This window comes from Camelus dromedarius, chromosome 16, assembly GCF_036321535.1.
Source record: "Camelus dromedarius isolate mCamDro1 chromosome 16, mCamDro1.pat, whole genome shotgun sequence".
NCBI lineage: Eukaryota > Metazoa > Chordata > Mammalia > Artiodactyla > Camelidae > Camelus > Camelus dromedarius.
This window is the reverse complement of record NC_087451.1, coordinates 46,189,996-46,211,230: the sequence shown is the minus strand read 5'-3', so window position 1 is coordinate 46,211,230 and position 21,235 is coordinate 46,189,996. Positions and strand designations below refer to the sequence as shown.

The window sequence follows — 21,235 nt, the reverse complement described above, 5'->3', positions numbered from 1 at the left end:
CAGCACATCATTTCAACATGACAGGACCAACAATATCACAGAATTTCATGCAAGCTGTGCCCCCAGAAGGCCAGTGCTTTCCGGTGGGCAGTTGCGGGCAGGCGCCTCTGTAGTGCTTTCTCACATCATGACCCAACATTTTTTTAGAAGGTTCCAGTGGGTTTAGAATTTACTCACCCCCAGCAGCATCCTGGGCATTAGACTCCCTATTAGCCAACTAGGTAACAGTTACAGAAAGTGTGATGCTGTGTTTTTGAACCGGTGCTTCCCATTGTGTGTGAAGTTAGGGAAAGCCGCAGCATCAGCACGTCTCCTTCAGGCTGGTGGTCTTGGCACTGCTCCTCTCCTGAGAGGGGCCCCACGATGCTTTTTAATCTTTTGGCAAACATTTGTCAAGTTCCAGCTGTGCTCCAGCTTTGGTTAGATGCTGTAGTTGAGGTGACGGTATGATTTATCACCAGAGTCACTTTTGAGAGTGAGAAGGAGCTGTTGGTGATTATACTGGGACAGTTGTCATAACTGGCAACTGGAATGGACGATCGCCTGAGCTGAGGGTGTAAGGATGCCATTCACGTCCTTGGTCTGCACTCTAAAGGATGCTTACAGCTCTGTTAGAGAGCTGATACTCACATAGTAAACAATTGGAGAGCATTATAAAAAAGTCCTACTCTTCTGTAATTGTCCCGTTACACCCCCACCTTCCACCTCCCAGTTTCTTCTCTTTTGTTTTCTCTCTCATCTTCTCATAGCAAGAATTTCTTAAAAAACTAGTGTATGCCAGGAGTCAGCAAACTTTTTCTGTTAAGGATCAGAGAGTAAATATTTTAGATTTTACATGCCATGTGGTCTCTTACAGCTTCCTATCCCTGCTGTCGAACGGTGGAAGTAGCCACAGACAATACCTAAACGAATGGGATTGGCGTGTCCCAAGCCAACGTTAGTTACAGAAACAGGCGGCAGGCTTGATTTGGCCCTCAGGCCATCGTGTGCTGGCCCCTGTCTCATACACACTGTCCCCACTTCGTCCCCTCGTCACTGTCCACTTCCATTCCCTTGACTCCACTGAAACTGCTCTTGTCAAGGTCATCAGTGACCTCCCTGGTGTCCAGTTCAGTAGCAGCCCCCGTCCTAATTGTAATGTGAATTTTCAACAACATAAGACATAATCAGTCTTTTCCTCTGCCTCCCAACACTTTTGTTTGGCTTCTGTGACACCATAGTCCTTGGTTTTTTCTCTTGTCACTGGTGGCTTTTCTCTTGCATCTTTCTTCCCTCCTTTTTTCCTCTAGACTCTGAAACACTGGGCCATTTCTCTTCTGTCTGTACTCTCTTGATAGGTGACTTCTAGTCCTACAGACTTAAATATCATCTATAAACTGATGATGTCTAAATTTTCATCTCTAGTCTGCACCTCTCTTCCAAGCTCCAGACTCATATGTCCAACCTGGTATCTCCACTGGATATCGAATAGACTCTGCGCCTTTCACGTGCGGAAATGGGGACTCTTGCTTCAAGCCTGTCCCTGCTCCTGTCTTCTCTGACTTAGCTAATGGGATAATTCATTGGCTTTTCAAACCACGACCTAAGGGTAACCCTTGATTATTTGCTTTCCCTCGTTATCCACATCCAGTCCATCAGTGAGTCCTGCAGATTATATCTTCATATAAATCCCACATCGCTCCACTTCTTCCGTCACCACTGGCCACCTGGTCTAGACCCCTGCCTTCCTCACCACGACACTGCAGCAGCTTCCTAACAGGGCTTTCTCTCCTCTGTGCGGCCCTCTTGTCACAGAGTGGCTAGGGCAGTCTTTCACATATTTGCTAGCCCCCCATTTAAAGCCCTTCAGTGGCTTCTCATTGCACTTAGAGCAAGTCCCAGGCTTTTTGTGTGGCCCTTGAGGCCCTCCTTCCCCAAGTTACTAACACCTCTCGCTCCAATACCATCCTGCCATCCGCTGCCTGACTGTTTGGTCTCCAGACCACCCAAGTATTTTCTGTATCAGGGTCTTGTATTTGCTGTTCTCTCTGCTTGGAATCTCTTCCCCTAGATCTGTAAAGCCCGACTCTTCCTCATCCTGCAGGTCCTGAGTCATGTGCTCTTTCTCAGGAGTCCTGTGACCACCGTTTCCCTCACTCTCCTCACTCTGCTTAATTCCTCCATCATGCCTGTCACACTCTGACGTTTTCTTCTTTCTTTCTTTAGTTGTTTTGCCAATATCTCTTCCCATCTGCCACCTCTCAAAGTAGGTTCCTTGAGGACAGGGAGAAAGACCATGTCCGTCTGTCTACCTTTGGATTCCCAGCGCTTAGAATAATGCCTGGTATGTGGAAGATATTTATTGAATGATTGAAGGACTGAGTTAATGAAATGTTGACTAATGTAGATGGGACTCCAGTTGGCGCAGGAATTCAGAATAACAGTTTGGATATAGATAGTCTTCAGTCACGTCACTGGACAGTGCAGATCTATGTTGCTGGAAAGTGGGAGTTTGTTTATGGTGGAGTATGGCTTTGAAAAATAGTCTTTTATTTGGTGCCTGCTACTCTTCCCACTTGTCGGCCTTTTGGCTCAGATCAAATGCATTTAGTACACGCCCTCTTACTGCTGTTGTGTAAAAATGCTCTGGCCCAAGTAAGTTACGAAGTTGTGACCTTCAGGGGGCTTCTTGGACCTCCGTCCCTTCTCTCTCCTACTACCAAGCAAACAAACAGAAAAGCCAGTATTGGTGATGGTCTCTCTGGGCTCCCTCAACTCTCAGGAATGCGGCTTTTTCGTATTCAGTAGCCTCTTTCCTTTCCTAGATTGTAAGCTCCTTGAGAACAGGAATTATGTTTTTTCATCCCTACATCTCCAGTGTGGTATTTGTTGATTGAATGAAATGGATATTGAAATTGGTTCTAGTTCCTGAGGGAGGTGGCCAAAAGGAAAAAAAAGAGATTTTAAATTGTTGCAAAAGGAAAAACTGTAATCCAATGTTTAAAAAAAGTCAAGTGTCTAAAAGAATCTAAAAATATAGATTATTAATAGACACTCATTGAAAAGTGCCTTTCTTAAATGGAGAGAGAAAAGAATATATGTAGGTCGTCTGAGGTAGATGAAGTTCATCTGAAAAAATACATATATAAAAAACAATGGTTTACAATAATTTATTACTCTAGCAACAACTTTATAATTTGATGGCATGGCTAATTAACATCTTTGTCCTGAGTTAATGACCCAGTAATTTTTTTCAGTGTGTGAGGATTGCAACACTAAATTGTGTTGCTTGAAAGAAAGTCTGCAATTGAAGTGCTGACACAGCCCTAATTACCATGGCCAATGTGTTGCCTGACTGTCTCCGAGGGCAGAGGTGGAGTGTGTGTGGACACCAGGATTGACTGGTTTTAAATTGCAACTTAATAAACACGTATTGAGCACTTCCTATGTTACTCTGGACACTGTCCCAGGTGTCAGGGAGTCACAGTGAACGAGACAGATTCCTGCCTTCTGGAATGTCTTGGTCCAACCAAAATCCAGACCCACAAAAAAATCATTACAATCGTTAAGTATATGTAAAGGACCATGGACACCCAGACAATGACGGAATTGACTCTGCTGTTTGCTGCACTTACATTTGTGGGAGAGGGTGTTGGGAGGGACGGGAAGTCGGGGAGGAGGATGGAGAAGATATGGCCACGGGAGACAACAAAGGTTTGCGTGCGATCAATAGGTGTGTTGAGCATTTTATTTTAAAGGTTCGCTCCTTTGGTTGTAAATGGACATTTGATCATTTATTCCTCTTTCTCATTTTAATTTGGCCAGGACTTGATTTTAGTTTGTCATAACCTTATGAAATCTAAGGTGGGGCGGATGGCAGTCAGCAGTGCTCAACTGAGTCTCGTATCCTGGTTTTGAGGAGGCGAGTATTAGAAACGAGGAAGAGAATTCCTAGGAGGGTGGGGAGGTGGTGTGGGTGGGCGTGGATTCGCTCAGGGAGTAGCTAAGGATAGGACGTATCAGGGAGCCTGGCCTAGAGGCAGCGAGTGAGAGGAAGAACAGGGCATTTGTGTGTGCATACCCGTGTGTGCATGCGTGCATTTGCTCAGAAATAAACTTAATATCTGTGTAGCTCTTTACACCTATTAGGGAATTGAATCTCCCCAACAGCACTGGAAGTAGGTGCCCCTGTCAGCACTTTGCAGGCGAGGAAACTGATACTCAGAGAGGCCGTATGGCTGGTGTGTGACAGCAGAGGCAGGCCTCAGACTCCTGCCTTCCGGCTGGAAAGTACAGGAATTTCTCACTTTGCCACCACTGTTTCAGGCCTGCTGGATCTGGGATTGAGAAAGGCAGGATGGTAGGAAGCCAAGAGGAAGCAGTTGCTGAGTGAGGCATCCTCTTGGGCTGGAATGGGGTTGAGAGGGGCTGCTCAGTGAGCCCCAGTTCCATTCCATCAGCACTTTTGATTGTTTACTACTCTTCAGGTAAAATGTCCCAAGTTACAAGTTTTTGGCTCTGATAGTGATGCCATCTGTTGTTCTAAGACCAGACTTTCTGATGATTAAAATACCTGTGTCCAGACGGCAGAGATGACAAGTTTAAAAGCTCCTTTGTTCACAAGCCTTGGTAGCTGTAAGTAAAGCGATCGGGCAGATGCCCTCTCCCTGCCTGTCCAGGGGGTGGGACGAGCACCTGTTTGAGTAGTGTCACCTCAGACTTGGCGGCAAATGGCCCAAAGGAGCAACTTCGCAGAGGGGCTTCCAGATGTTCACCTCAGAAGCCGTAACATTGTCACGTGCAGCAGCTCAGCGTCCTTGTCCCCACGTGTGAAACTCCTGTAGACCCCAGCGATGGGAAAAGAGCAAAACAAAGTTCTGTTTGGGGCTGAGCCACACACAGGACGAGGACCTCCAGAGCCAGAAAGGAGTCCCGGTACCAGAAGAAGTGGGCAGCCCAGATTACCTGGGGAGGAAAGGGAGCTACAGTCCTTCCTTGTTGAATTTCCTGCAGAGGAAGCGGCTTAGGTTTGCTTTTGGAGGATGTTTTTCAGCAGAGAAGAAATTGTGTTAGCTCGTAGTCCAGAGGTAGCTCTTGCACTGGGTACCACTGGAGGCAGAGGTTCAGAGAACTGTCTAAGGGCTTTTGTCTTTCTCCCTGCGTCTCAGCTTCACCTTCGTCTTTCCTCTGTTAGGGTGTCCTCCAGGGGGCTGGCTGTTTCCTCCGCACAGACAAAGATGGCCACACACAGCTCTATGGTGACACTGGCCTTATTACATTTGTAAAGAGCTCAGGAGGTCCAGTTGGGACAGGCCACTCTTCAATCCAAAATAAACAAAGTGCATTTGATGAAGTGAAGAGTGAGTGCTGCTTTTGGCCACTGCATCTTTCCTGAGAATGCACATTCTATGTGTGTGCGGTGTTGCACCCTCTCAACTCCCTGAATCTTGCTTCCAAATTCACAGAAGCTACTGTGGGTTGTAATGCTTTTAATGGGTAGCGCCCGTCTTTGTAGGTTTTTATTTCAGTGGAAACATTTGGGTCACCATTAGCTTAAAGAATCCCTTTCTAACTTCATTTCATTGGTTTCCAAGTGGGGTACTATACATGTCTTTAAGATTTGCCACAGTTCTGGGGTCCCCAGGCACAGTTGTGATTTTTTTTGAAGGCATCATCTTCTAGAACTCCCAAGATCCAGAGCTTCCCCCGCCCCCAACTCAGAGCCACCTCTGTCTTTCTGCAGGCTTTTGAAGGTTGCTACCCAGACACACACACGCACATACAGACACACACACACACGAGCATGTCCTCTTTATTATCATCAGTAGGTGTAGTAATCACTGAGATAGAGGAAAGTTGTTTAGTTTTTAAATTAAAACGTTATGATGCAGCTTGGCAAGAATCCTGAGTTTTTGCCTGTATCCAAACACTGGACTCTCTCTGTCTCTACTGTTTGGGTCTGGTAAGACTGTCAGCGCAAGTGCAATGAATCAGGGGAGCTTCTGTAATTTTCTTCTGAGGCTCCACTTGATTACGGTGGAGGGACTGATAATGTCTTGTTTTTCACTTGTTTCTCGTCTTCTAGGCACTTGAAGAGGCCCAGAAAGCTATTCAGCAACTCTTTGGAAAAATCAAAGATATCAAGGACAAAGCAGAAAAATCGGAGCAAATGGTGAGTTTAGGTTTCCTCCTGCCATTTCTGCACCGGAAGAGGAAGGTGGCGTCTCATCCCATCGTGCTAATTAATGGGCTTGTTCTCCCACCTGCTGCCAACCCCACACCCACATCTCCGTGGCCGGCCCTGGGAGTACTTTCCAGATCCATTCGGGAGGCGCTGCTGGACGTGGAGTGACCCACCATCCCTGCTGCCCTACATTTGCAGCCTTGGTTTTAAATAGGGCAAGTTTTCTTCTCCTTTCCCCAAAATAGTTTCCGAGTCATTTTGGATTCCTTTCTCCAGCATTGGTTTGTATCACATATTTCTCAGTTAAGATGTCTGACATGTAACTTGGTATCACTGGAAAACTGAATCTGGGGGTGGGATGCATCCTGCCCGTGATATGTGCTGCTGGTTCTGATTAAGTCCTCCCTCTGCTCAGTGGTGTCCCGCCACCCCCGGTGCGGTGCTCAGAGCTCTCTGCCAATCGAGGGGCCATCCTCGCATACCCCTGCTCCACGGGAGGCCCTATGACATGCTCGCTCCGGGGCTCCCCTTCTGACTACAGACTGTAATGTCTCTGAATGCCAGTGTCTTCCACTCTAAGTGAGAATAATACTGCTTCAAAGGGTCATTGTAAGAATAAATGTACGGAGAGCGCTGAGCATAGTCCTGGGCTGGTGTTAGTTGCTCAGTGAACGAAAGCCATAATTAATGTCATTTTTCCCCCCTACTTTTTTTGGTTACAAAAATACTGCAGACCTCTTGCCCTCCATTTTATTATAATCTACTCCAGGAACAGATCTGAAGTCACGCTCCTGTGTATCCTTCCGTTCTCTTCAATGGCCATTCTGGCAAGAGAGCAGGGTCTGGGATGCGGGGCGGGAGGGCCAGGCTTCCATGGAGGGGACAGTGGGGCGGGGTGGGCAGTTTGATATTGTTAGTGACTAGCACAGCCTCCAAGGTCAGACTGCCTGCCTTCAGATCCACCCCCTCCACTTACTGACCGTGGACCTTAAACAAGTTATTTGACGCCTCTGTACCTCAGTTTCCTCACCATACAGTGGGGATCATGGTCGTGTGTGCATTGTGGAATTGTGGGGATTCGGTGAGATAATGCCAGCACACAGGCAGGCACTGGCTGAGTGTCCGTCATAGCTGTTCTTACCTTTAGCTCTTCCTGCTCCTCCCAGGCAGGTGGCGTTAGGGATGTCACTACCAAACTAGGGTCAAAGGAGGAGAACTCTTCCATCAAAGGAAAACAGAATGAATACTTGTGCTTCATCCCAGAGTTAAATAGCCTTTGAGAGGAGGTGATGTGTCGTCAGAGAGGGATTTGGACTTGTGCTCCTTTCCCCGGGGAGGCACTGCACTCAGCACCACCCATGGACCACTAAAGCTCGATGCTCAGGTGCCACAATCAGATGTGACTTCTGCCAGCGTTTCTTGGGCTCAGATTTCTTACTCCTAGATTTCCTCATGACGCTGATCTGCTGTTCTGTACTGCACTCCCTCTTCTAGCCCCGTGGGGAAGCAACGGCAGTTTGAGGAGACTGCTGCTGATGTCATGAGATGTTTTCTTTTCCAGCAGCCTGCTTTCCTGGACAGTACTTTGCTAAGGGCAAGAGGAGGCAGGGTGAAGAGAACTGATGTCTGTGGACTCTTTCAGCATGCCCAGCCCTGTACCCGTTCCTTTATACAAGTGAACGAATTTAGCCCTCACAGCAGCCTTATGAACTAGGTTTTATCATTATTATTTTTATGAACGCCCATTTTATCAGTGAGGAAACTGAGACTCAGTGAGGCTAAGCAGCTTGATCTGGGACACCGAGTTGGGGAGCAGAAGAGCTGGAATTCAACCCTAGAACTCTCTGACACCCAAACCTGCCATGTTGAGTTCTATCCTTTTTTGGCTGCCCAGGGATAAGAGTTAAGGTAAATTAACTACCAGTGTTTAGTTTTGCAGAACAGTCTCATGTGCCTTTGGCCTGAGCACCCCTTGTGTGAGCTGCCATTAAGGGTTTGGTTTAGGGGGGTAACAAAAAGCTGAGTGTGTCTGGAGAAGCACAGGCTATGTGATGGGGAGGGATGGGGGACACTGGGAGTGAAGAGACCAGTCAGCTCTGGTGCAGAGCCACAGGGACTTGAAGGAGGAGCAGAAGGGAGCTAGTGAGGCGGAGGAAGAATATTCAGGATTTATTGACTAACGATGCAGGAATTAGTGGAGTGACTGGCTTTTAACACAGTAGTTAAAGACCCCTTGATGTTAGCACTGGAGCTAAGGAACCCAGGGGATGGCACAGGGATTTTTCAGTGGGAAAGAGAATGATTTCAGCCTTGTGAGGGAGTGATCAGATTATAGGGCTTGTAATAACACCCATATGTAGTTTATTATACCACTCCTGATCTGCTTTTTCCCAAAATTCAGTTGGTTATTCAGTCAAGAGGTGGTAGCTTCTTAACCCCACGCTCCCCTCCCCCACAATAGAAATAAAGATATTTTGGTGGCCCGAGGGTTATGGAGAAAGAGCAGGCTTCATGGGGCAAGTCCCCATGAAAGAGGCTTTTTCTACTAAGATCCAGGTCAGCCTAGCAGGTTTGTGGGTGTGGAACTGAGCTGTGCAGGTCGTAATCTTCATGACTCCATCCAGGTGATCGGGCTCTAAAAACCCAGGTCACTCACTAGAGGGTTTTTCCACTTTTAAAGAGAGATCTGTCTTTCTAGTGACTAGAATGTTTGTGCCCAGTTTCCAGGGCGCCCCATTCCCTCTGGGAACCTGGGAAGCCAAATTGCTCTTTAGACCGTATCTTGGTCAGCATGGACGCAGACAGTTCAGTGGAAGAGTCCACCTGGGCATTAACAGAGTTGGAGGATTGTTCCCCGCTCACTACTGAATGTACTTTTCTAGTGACTGAAATATGCTTACATTCCCAGCTACGGAGTTCCTTTGTCTTGGACCCGGTGGGTCAACATTTAGAATTTTACTCCTCCGATTGCCTTCTGTCTCCCTGAAGACTGTGCCTCTCCTCTTACATTACCCGTTAAACTGATGTTAGAGGAGTTACAGATCACTCTTTTTTTTTTCTTTTTTTATTGAAGTGTAGTCAGTTTACAATGTTGTGTCAGTTTCTGGTGTATAGCATCATGTTTCAGTCACACATATACATATATATATATATATTCCTTTTCGTGTTGTTTTTCATTATAGGTTACTACAAGATATTGAATATAGTTCCCTGTGCTGTACAATAGAAACGTGTTATCTGTTTTATATTTAGTAGTTAGTATCTGCACATCTTGAACTCCCAGTTTATCCCTTGCCACCCCCTTGCCCCACCTAGTAACCATGTTTTCTAAGTCTGTGCATTTTATTCTTCTTGACATTTGAGAAGTCTTTCTTTACTGGAGACTGGGCAGAAAACTTTAATACCATGAATAAAGACCATCTCAATAGTATTAGCTGACCAGTACTGTCCTTTTTTTTTTTTTTTTACTTGAGTTGCTGGGGCTTAAACCCAGGACCTTGTGCATGCTAGCACACATTCTACCACTGAACCATACCCCCACCCCCAATGCTGTCCATTTTGTAGCGAACATAGTAGCCCCAGTGCCAGAAGGCATACTTCTCTGACCTTGTTCAAGAGAAGACACGATGCACTTGGCTCCTGGACCCCGTACAACCCTCTAAATTGCTGTTTGGATCATTCCATTTGGGGTGAAGAGTAAAGTTCATTTCATTCTCACAGCTGACGATTTTGTAACCCTAAGTAAAGTCTGTCTGCTGAAGAAATGCCAAATTAAACTTAAACAGGCTGATTGGAAATCATTTTGAGTATGTACTGGGGGAACACCTGTTTTCTCCTAGGGCTCACCTGACATGTCTTTTCCTCACTTCATTTGCATTAGTTTCTTGTGAGGCCACTTCCAGATGGGTTTACGTCTTTCTTAACTGTCCTCCTTTTCCTCCTGTGGTTTTTCAATATTTAGGTTAAAGAAATCACCCGCGACATCAAGCAGTTAGATCATGCCAAACGCCACCTGACCACCTCGATCACGACGCTGAACCACCTGCACATGCTGGCGGGCGGTGTCGACTCCCTGGAGTAAGCATGTCTCGTTCTCTTGTGGGTCCAGGGGAAGTGACTGTGTCACAGAGAGAGCAGCAGCCTAGGTCTATTTACTTCTCAGCCCGGAAAGTCTCACCATCCTGCCCTGCGTTCTGCAAATCGGTCTTAAATGTTTAGTCACCACTTTGACTTTGTGCCCTCTGGTGCTCAGTGTGTGACAGACACCTGAGACTTTGAAGTGAGGGCCAGGTGAGTCTAAAGGGGAAAGCATTGGAGAATGAGTCCAAGGATACGGATCATTTACACATGGTAGAGCTGTACTGTGCCAGCCGACGAGGTGATGTGGGGCCCTAATCACCCCCACGGTCTCTGCCTTGGCAAATGTTCCTGCTTGTGTTGGGCGGAGCTGCACCACTGTTGAATGTGCCACATGGAAACAGGCCTATCATTCAACCCACTTTTTCAAAGACAGTAGTTCCCTGTTTCGCTTGTAGAGGACCTATAGGGAATGGTACATGAGAACATTAGGAACAGTGTTAAAAGGAAGAGCTGCTTGCTTACCTCACAGAAGCAGTCCAAATGCCTCCTTTACTAGCAAGATTCTGACATTCTTGCTCAATTCTGTGGTCCCTCTCAGGCTGAGAATCCCCCGTCCAAGTCTCAGTGTAATCTCATGTGTGAACAGAGAAAGAGCGCCTTCAGGGAAATTGAGATACAGGATTTGAAGTCAGGGGATTAGAGGACAGATTCCTGCCTCATCTCCCCCAGACATCGCATGAGCTTCAGTGAAACCTGGTCCATTCTCCTGCGAGTAGTGATCAGAGGTGGGCAGGCCAGCGGGAGACAGGAAGAGCAGTGTCCTTGTCCCTTTCCTCAGGTGCTCAGTGTTCTCCACCCAACTAGCAGACCAGGCAGTGGTAGCAACATGACACCTTGGCTTGAACTTGATCCTGTCTTTTTAAATGCCTCTTCAGGGAAGTCATAAACTATACAGTTAATTAAAAAACCCAACCCTAATGAAAAATTTAGGTCTAATAATTTGTTCCTTCCTTGCTGTGTGTAACTGTTGACTTTATCAGCATCCTTTTATTTAAGCCTCATTAACCTTAGCAGTAGGGAAACTAAACATACTTGACACAGAGTTGCTTAACATTGGCTTAAAATCTACAGCTAATAGATTGCATATAAATGCTCTTTGTTGTAACCTGGGAAGATGTTTGGTTTGCGCAAGTCCTGTAACTCTCAAATAATGACATCCCTACCCCTGTTACCTGTCAAAAGCCCACTGATTCCATAATTCCCAACCCAAATCCCAAATCCATGGTCTCCCCAATTTCCTCTCTCCCCACCCAATGAGAATCCATCACTTACACATTCTATTGTACCTCCCATGGCATGTAGCTTGGACTTCTTGTAAGAACTGAGTTCATCTTGCTTGGTGTTAGTTAGATGTGTACTCTTCCTTACTAGCTGATATCCTCTTAAGGATTTGAACCAGGTCTTATTTTTTTTTTCCTCTCCCAGTACACAGTACCATATATATTCAGTGCTTAGCAAACACTTACCAAATTGAGTTGGTGTCTGTTTTAGAGCCCAGAATAGGTTGTTCCGTGTCTGTATCTTGTGTCTTTAGTGTGTTTCCAGAGTACTCAACTTCTTATTTCCTTGCAGAGCCATGACCAGGAGAAGACAGTATGGAGAAGTTGCTAATCTTCTTCAAGGTGTAATGAATGTTCTGGAGCACTTCCACAAATATATGGGGATTCCACAGATCCGGCAGCTTTCAGAAAGGTAAAATGTCATTGGAGAAAATGATCTTCCTTTGTAAGGAAAGATGGTGCCGGGCAGCGCTCCAGCACTCAGCTCGGCATGGTCACTGTAGAATCTTACCGTGGGAAGGAACCTCAGATGTCACCTGATCTGACTCTACCTGTTGCAGACACCCCCTCTGCTGTACCCTTACCAACTGCTTACCATGTCTTCTAAAGCTGCCTATGTTAGTTGCTGGCCTGGCTCCCTAGAGTGGCAGCCGGTGAGTTGTATATGTGGACAACTCTCAGCTGTCCACTTTTGTAGTAGAAGCTGTTCTAGTTGTCTGTTTCCTGCTAACCAACAAGACCCAAGACCTAGTGGCTAGCAGCAGCAGTTATTTCACTCATGTAGTTTGGCATGGCTCAGCGGGAACGGCTCGTCTCTGCTCTATGCAGCGTCAGCTGGAGCAGCTCGAGTTGGGGCTGGAGGATCCGCTGGTTTACTGTCGTGGGTGGGTGGCACGTTAGCGCTCACTGTCGGCTGGGAGCGCAGCTGGGGTATCCTCCATGGGCTGCATGGGCTTCCTCCTGGTGAGGTGCCTGTGGCCCAAGAATGAGCATCCCAAGAGAACCAGGTCCTAGAATTCACATAGTGTCACTCCTATAGTCACAGGGCTGTCAAGATTCAAGAGGAAGGAACGTAGTCTCCCCTACCCCTAATGAGAGGAATGTCCAAGTCATGCTGGTAAAAAGAGCCCGTGGGCTGAGATACACTGCTGTGGCAGTCTTTGGAAAATTCAGTCTGCCACTAGAACTTCAGATGCGACAAAATAGTGACTTAGCCTCTTTAAATTTGTTCTTCCTGTTCTGTTGAGTTTTAAATCCAGATTCAGAGCCAATAACAAGAAAGGCAGATGCTTAAAGAGAAGGAAGATGAGGATCTGAAGGAAGATGAGGGGGTGGGGAATTTAATGCCTTTTCTGTTAGAAGTAGCAGCAGGGAAAATACTAAGAAGACAGAGACAATCACAGTTGGCAGATCTTAATCTTTATTGCAGCAGAGAAGAAACGAAGGGGCCAGTGTTCAGCAGGAGCCATTGTTTTCCATTCTGCCTTCTTATGTGGCCTGATTGTTGCAGGCTTCTTTTTTTCTCAGTTTCTTTATTTTTAATTATATAAGTAATACACATGTACAATTTCTTTATTAAAAAAAGTCAATATACAGATGAAACATAAGTCCTCTTTAGCGGTACCTCACATGCCAGTGCTACCCGTGGAGGGCGTTACTGTTAGCCATTTCCTGCTTATCCTCCAGATTTTTTTTTCTGTGCGTTTACATAAATGTATAGTTTCAGTTTCTGGGTTTATTTTGCTTTATGTTGTTTTGAATACATGATTTCATACCATATGCTTCATTCTGAAACTTTCTTTTTAATTTAGCTATGTATTTTAGAGATTTTCCCATATCAGTGCATATAGACCTATCTCATTCTTTTTCAGTGATTCACAGAATTCTGAGGTGTACCATACCACAGGCTATTTAACCATTTTCATATCATTAGACTTTTGGCTTCTGACTTTTAGAATACACTCTCCTTTGCACATCTGCGTGTATTTCTCTGGGATCGTTTCTGGATGATAGGTTCTGAAATTCTGATGAATGGTACAACATGAATGAACCTGAAAACATGCTAAATGTTTCTTGTGAAATTCCCAGTACCTGAACATTGGAACTTCTAGGTCTGCTGCCATGTTTCTTAATTTTTCTTCTATCCTTTGTATCTTTCTGTTGTGTTAAGCTGAATTCCTCAACTCAGCCTTCCTGTTCTAATTTATTTCTCAGTCGTGCCCATTCTGTTATTCGGCCCAGCTGTTGAGTTTTTATCTCAATGATCCACCTTACTCTTCAGGGAGTCTTGTCAATCTTTTTTCATGGGTATAGTATCCTCTTAAATTTCTCAGTGAGTATAAATTACATGTGTTTCAAAGCTCTGAGCTGCCTGTTCCATGCCTCTGTTCTCTCATGTAGGGTCTTCCGTTGAGCGTGGTGACTCTTTTGCTCGGTGTTAGCACTCTTGCAGTATTCGGGGGTTTCTAGCTGAAGGCATCTTTTTGGCTGTGAGCTCCTGCCAGTCTGGTCAGGGATGCGCTTTCGCTGCCATGCACTTGCAAGGCAGGCGCCGCTCGGCTGGGTGTGCCGCCCACGGCTCTGCCCAAGCCCGTGGGGCTGGAGCGGGGAGCTGCCGGGTGGATATGCTGGTGGCTCATCTTCTGGGCCTGTGGTCTCCCCGATCCGCCTGGATATTGTCAGCCCTCTGGCCACTGCTGGGCTTCTCAGACCCACACCCACCCCAACCTGGGTGTTCAAGGCCAGAGTGCAGACCTGGACCCCAGCTTCATTGCCCAGGGTGCCCCCCCACCTTGGTATTGGCTCCCCTCGTGTCTGTCATCTTTGAGAAGCCACTTGAGGCAGGGGTGTCCTTCTTCAGTCCTGTCCTCCTGGAGTTCTTAGTCAGCCACTTCTTTTCTTGCCTGGTTCTGGATTCTTATTAAAATCGTTTCATTGCTTCTGAGGATCTGGGGCGGGAAAGGGAGAGGATACATCACGTTCTCCATGTGCCATCCAACAGTGGAAATGCCAGAGCCCTGTTCAGGAATGTCGGAGCGGAGCTGGGCAGGATGCTAGGGAAATCACCACTCTTCCCTCATCGCCCCTAACCCCTCACACTTAGAGCTGGCCGATCGCCGTGTCACACTGAGGGTAGGAAGTGGCCAAGAGAGCAGACGAACAGAGCTTTATGAGCTGCAAGAAAGAAGGAAGCTCGGGTGGAGAAGCAGACTCGCTGTCAGTGGATAGGGGGGGTGGGAGTGCAGCAGCACCTCCGTTACCCTCCTGATAACCCAGCGTTAGTCATTTCCCATTCATGTCTTCATTCCTTCGTTTACCTAAGAGACCTTTACCATTCAGTTTCTGTATCCTGGTCCTGTGCTGGCATATTGAGAGCACAAAAACAAGAAATAAATACTCTCTGCCCTCAAGGAGTTCACCATTTTTGTGTAGAGAAGGGAAATACTAAGAAAATTCCAGTATAGTATGGATATAACAAAACTGGTCTCTGCTGTACAGGCATAGCAGGTCTCAGGGGCCAAGGGGGGAGGTCAGAGAGGAATTCAATTTTAATCTGATCTTAAAAGAATGGGTAGGATCTTACCACCAAGACAAGAAGAGGTGGGAGGGAAATAGAAGAGAGAAAACATCATGGAACATGGGGAGACAGTGGAAGGTGAAAGACTGTAGAGGTAGGCAGGGTCAGGTTTTAGCCGCTTTGATAAGGAATCTGTGCTTCATTTTGTGGACGATGAGAGATTTTAAGCAAGGAGAGGCCTGATCTCATATGTATTTTGTAAAAGATTTGTGGATTCTAGTAGGTACAAGAGCCTGGAGACTGAGATTATGTTCTGGATTAGAAAAGACAAAGACCAAACCAGACAGTGACCATGAGGTCAAGGAGACGTGTTGAAGGGTTAGTTACCAGAAGATTGTGTGGGATGGGCATCGTTGATGGCAAGGATGTGGCAGAACTGAATTTCATTCATAAAACAAACAAAAGAATGCAGTCTTTTAGGGTTATTTGCTTTTTAACGTTTTTTTTTGAAGAGGTGGTTTTATAAATTTGAAGGAACTTTGTGGTCACTGTTGCAATGACATTCCCTTTAAAAGGGGAAAAATAGAGCATTCTATCAAGATAATTCGGTGCCCTAGCCATTCCTTATCGTGTAGGATTGCTGCACACACGGGAGGATTTGCTTTTCTTTTAGTTCATTTCACAACTTCCATTTGCAAAAAAAAATGTGTGTTGATTAATAGAGAATGCGGGCTATTAAGTAACATGAAAAATAGCAGAAGAGAAGAGATCTTCTCTTGTTTTCAGTGCCTGACTACAATTATTTCTCAAGAGGTACTGAAAGTCTGAGGAAAGTCCAGACTTCTTATTTTTAGCATCATTTCTGGTGAATTTTCCTCTCATGTTTACATAGTGATGGTAGAACCATCTGGAAGTGATAGAAATAGCTTGTTTGTTTGGGGGGAGGCGGGAGGGCGGGAGAGTTACACCCTGTACACTGCTTCGGTTTCTCTGACTTAATAGCTCGCTGTCTGTAAACTGTGAAAGTCATAGGAAAGATTGTGTCCTGAAAGCTGTGCCTGTACATTTGAAATATGAAGGTCATGGACTTTGATTTGAATATAGGTATTTCTTCCAACTACCCTTCTGGAAAATACTTACACGTTAATGTAGCGTTGAAGGAAAGATTTTTTTTCTTTAATGTCATCTTTACATTTCAAATCCTCCTGGCTTAAGAATATCCATGAAAACAAATGCGTCTTAGTAATCAGTCAGTATTTCCTGAGAAAGATGAGAAGATTCCTGCATTCTCTTGAACCCCCTGAAACCTTTGGACTGAAACAGATCTTTCAGAGCTATTTCTAACCCCTTATACATGAGAGATACTTGGTAAGTTGAGGGGAATCACATGGTGAAGTGATAAAAGAAACTAAAGTCAGGATGAAAAGGCCTGGCTGGCTGGATGACTGTGACAGGTTCTTTCTGAAAGAACTTGAGTTTCAAAAGTAAGGATTTCAAAAATGTGAAGGTTTTGCTTGATCTCAGTGTCCCACTGAGTCACTCAGAGATTCTGGGTTGAGATTCTTTATAGAGCCTGTTTGTCTGGAAACGGAGCATCTGACTAATCTGACTGACTAACCGTTCTGCCCAGTACAGGCTCTGTATTTTGGGAAGTCAGTTTATTGCGAACAGTTGAGGGTATTTTCTTTGGGACTGTCATTCACAAGGTATTGGAAGGATCAAGGTTATTTTATCTATAAATGTCTAAATGGTTTTCATGGTTTGCTGTCCCCTTTATGAAATCTGACAGCGCATTTAGGGAAAGGCGCCTTTGGACAACCTGTGGTCACATGATTGACCCGTGGAGGATGCCAGGAGCAGTTGGTTGACCTTTTTTACTGGGCAGCTCAGTGAATCTTCCATTCCTGAGGAGTGGGCAACCCTGAGTTGTCACCAGCCAACCAGGCTGCATTGGTCTGGATGCCAGGAGGAATTTTTATTCTCCCTCTTCTCTTAGTTGTAGATTGATTTTCATAAGGATGACTAGGAGAGCATGGTGGCTGAACTCATTTACATGCTCTGCTAACAGAGTCTGTCGATCCATCTCTCTACCATAGGAACTTTGTGTTCATTGTTAAAGGAGGAAGGAGTATATGGGGGTGAGGCTGAAGATGTGTACTTTTTTTTTTTTCTAATTTCTTGGTTTTGTTTGTTTTGAGGGGGAGGTAATTAGGTTTATTTATTTATTTACTTGTTTTAACAGAGGTGCTGGGTATTGAACTCAGGACCTCGTGCATTCTAAGCACACACTCTACCACTGAGCTACCCACTCCCCTCAAGACGTATACTTTTAAGTATGTTGACTTCTTTCTAGGATCCTGCTCAGGCAGCAGACTATAAAGACTACTGTTCACATCCTACCCCCGAAAGTGCATGAATCATGGTTTGGATTTGTAGGTACCATCATTAATGTCAATAAGGGAAATGGTTGCTCTTTCATCTGAGTCACTGAGAGACACTTCTAAAGGTACACATGGAAACATCTATGTGCAAAAGCTTATTATTCTGCTTCAGCATTAATTATACATCCAACTTGTGGTCACCTATAAAGATGGATGCTGTTGCCAGCTGGCGCTGTAAGACGAGTGTCATAGGATCATCAGACCAGGAGAGGATACTGAAAGGCATCTGGTTCTGGTCCAGACCTCCATCCCCAACCTCTTATTTCACAATTGATCTTAGTTGTGGCCCATGTAGGGGAAATGATTTCGTTAGGATTACACAGAGCTCACTGGTGACGCAGCTGAGTCTAGACTATCTCAAGAGGTGACTTTGGAAATGGATTGAAGAAGAGGGCAAGGGGGTCTGCTGATCACAGTCTGGTACTTCACACTCTCTCCTGCACTGATCACAGACTCTGATTGTCTTTTCAGGTACCCCAATTTCAAATCTGGTAAAGAACATGGAGTTAGGGAGTGGAGGGGTGGGTGAGGTGACAGGCAGAGCTGGAACCATTGTATCACTGGCATGCTCAGGAGACCTGAGATTAAGACTGTGACTGTCCCTGGCAGGGGTGGAACTTCCCCTCCAGGAATTATCCTGTGGCTTAGGAGGGAACCCATGCTCTCCACATGCTGCCAGAAGGAGGGTAGGAACAGAGGGGCCGAGACTCGGGAAGCTCTGTCTTGTGACCTGGCACCAGGGGAGTCTGTCTGCCTGGCTCATTACGAGGAGTCATAAGACCTCGGATGTACGGTTTTACAGAAGCATGTTCTCTTCTCTCCTGTCAGGGCTCACATTCAGGGTAGGTTCCCATGGGCCATTGGGCAACTGTGGATGCATGGCCCTGATTCTGATTTGGAGGCTACCCCAATAATAGCCTTATCTCTGTCATTTCTAGCCGCCTTGGAAAGTGACTGAAGAGGCTACAAACCCACCTGTGAAAGTGGTTTTAAAAGTTTTGAAGATAGTGGAAAAACCCTGGAAAGTATTTGGAATAAGGGATAATTATAACTATGCCACAGGGGGAAAAAAAAACTGGACTGATTTAGGTCCTGCCTATCCCTTCATTTAAAAAAAAAAAAACTGTAGGTTGCCAGGCACTGCCTAGTAGCCAAAGAAATTGTGGTTTTGAGCTGTTCGCTATTTCTAGAAACTTCATAAAGTTAATTCCAAAGTAACAGGGTGGAGACCAAAAAAGGAAGAACACTGTTTTATGGTGCTTTTAGCAAAGATAAAATATGTGCCTTGAGCTTAGGGCAGTCTGGCTCTGTGAGGATGGCTGGTGGGAGGCGTCCAGCTCCTGGGGCTGGTGGAGACCGTTGCGGGGGGCCTGACTAGCACTTCCCTTCTCCTCCCGCCGCTTCTCCTCCCTCCTCTCTCCTTCAAGCCCGAAACTGTTTCTTGAGCTCTGAGTTTCCATACAAACCACCATGTTCGGCACTGACCTCCCTCTCTAATGCGTTTTCATCCTCATGGTCTTCTGTGTGAACTCAGATCTTCATTCAGTGGCCTTCACGCTCAGTTAGCAGTTCATTTTATCATTTGGATCTTTTTCTTTTTAGAAAACACTCTTTTTGTTCATTTGTTAACATTTAGGACCCTACTGTTGGTTTCTGGGTTGAAACAACAACCACTCCGAAGCAGTACGGAGCCCCCTCCCGTCTTGTCCTCCAGGGAGCAGGAGAGTTGTTAGAGCAGTAACCTTAAATGGATTTCTATCCAGCTTGGGCATTCTTACATAGCGTTTTCCTGCAGCATAACTACCCCCTGATGACATTTTGTAAAGGTGAACACATTCTACCTCTCGACAGGTGAGGGGTGGCCTAGAAGAACTTTGGGCCACCAAAGTGAAAAGTCGTAGAGCCCAAGCTGTGGAAAATCCATAGTGAAAATCAGTCAGCTGAGTGGGTCCTGGTCCTGAACCTGCTACTAACTAGTGTGTGACCCCTCTTATTGCGCCACAGCTTCCCCCCTCCTTCCTGGCTGGTCCCTAAAGACTACAGCCATTCTGACCCCTGTGGATCTTTGCACAATTACTCACAGACATTTGAAAATTATGCCAGGCAGTGAGTGATATGTTCTCTTTTCCCTACAGGGTGAAGGCTGCTCAGACTGAGTTAGGACAGCAAATCCTGGCAGATTTTGAAGAAGCGTTCCCTTCCCAGGGTACCAAGGTATTGTTTTGCGTTTTCCCTTCAGTCTTTTAGATACCACCCCTATTCTTGTCTGATTCGCACTCAGTGCAATTGCTATTCATTGACAGCATCCCCAAAGCCTTTGCTGGCAGCCATGAAGTCAGTTTGCTAAAGATTCAGGTTAATGAGACCATCCTTGATTTTAAATAATCCCAAAGCAGTATCGATTCCTCCTCTATGTCCTACCAGCATCAAAAAGTGAGAATTTGTTTTGGTTTAATTTACTATGTGTCAAGCCTAATATCTCGTCTGCCCAGTAAATTCTTCCTCATGGCTTTGTTTTAAAAAAAACCATAAAACTTCGGGCCTTCGTGTGTTAGGGTGGTTACATAACATTTTGGTTTCAGTTTGGTGAAGGGACAGCTGGGAGGAGCATCCCCAGGCTTATATAACTCCTGGAGTGACACAGCTGGGAGGCTCACTCTTAATGATCAGAATCCTGTTCTCTGGAATTAATCCCCTTAGCTCTCACCGGTAGGGTAGCTGTTTGTGTTGTGTCTGCAAAGTCCGCAGTATTTCACTTGTGAGCTATTGGTTACACTTCTCAGGTAACAAGCTTTGCCTCACTTGGCCAACATTGTGCTGGGGTCACTGCTTTTAGCTCCATCCCTCGAATTACAGCAGACATAATCTTAATGCTTTGCATGTGTCAGGGAGAGGAGAACCTTCTGAAGCTTTTTTCTGTCAATTATTTGAGCGATTTCAAGAGAAAGAACTGTGCAGCACTGAAGACCTGAACCACAGGCAGGCAGGCAGCACTTGGTGGGTGGAGATGGGGGATACGTGTCCGTTTACCCAGCCAAGGAACATTTCCTGGGTCTGCTCTACTAATTCAATAACTGGAAATATCTTGTTCGTTTTTCTTGGTGCCTCATAAAAGAAACTTAGGAAGTAGGTGGGGGTGGCTGCCCTGGCTTTGTCGATTACTTTCTATAGGAAGCCTCCCCCTGACTTTAATGTCTGCATATATCGTGGCTGTCTTCTAGCAATCGGATATTTTATTTGTAAAGCATGTTCCTTTGCAGACTTCATATTCCTTATTCATTTGCTCTAACTGTGGGGAGTGGATGTTGGAAAGCTGCTCTGTAAAAAGGAGTTAGAAGATATTCACAAATTGTATACACTAGGCTCTTCTTAGTCCAGGGTCTGCTTTACTATCCTGTGCTGTCCAGCCTGGTTTTAAGAAGTTTCAGAAAGATGTGGATGAAGTCTAGCTTTATCCTTCGGGAAAAAATAACATTGACCTAGTTTATATCTTTTTTCTCAGACCCCACCAGGCAGATGAGGTTAAAATGGTTTTCTTTAACAACTTATTTCCCTTTTCTCAGACTGAGTGACTTAATTTTTTTTTAACAATTTTCTTTTTTCCTGATAGTGACTGTTGACTTCTTTTAAAAGCATTGTGTTGTTATTACTATTTCATAAATGGAAAAATCAAGATTTAAAAAAACTTACCCAA

General features: G+C 45.5%; 1 protein-coding gene across 2 annotated transcripts in view; it reads left to right on the top strand.

Annotated features, from left to right (window-relative positions):
* The window catches only part of VPS53 (VPS53 subunit of GARP complex), a 118,638-nt gene that overhangs the window by 28,751 nt on the left and 68,652 nt on the right, over nt 1-21,235 (top strand). For both annotated transcript variants that reach the window (XM_010978918.3, XM_064495842.1), the window contains 4 exons: nt 6,065-6,151; nt 10,125-10,240; nt 11,876-11,995; nt 19,677-19,755. In XM_010978918.3, coding sequence (XP_010977220.1) covers nt 6,065-6,151; nt 10,125-10,240; nt 11,876-11,995; nt 19,677-19,755 — 402 coding nt within the window. The remainder of the gene's footprint in view (nt 1-6,064; nt 6,152-10,124; nt 10,241-11,875; nt 11,996-19,676; nt 19,756-21,235) is intronic.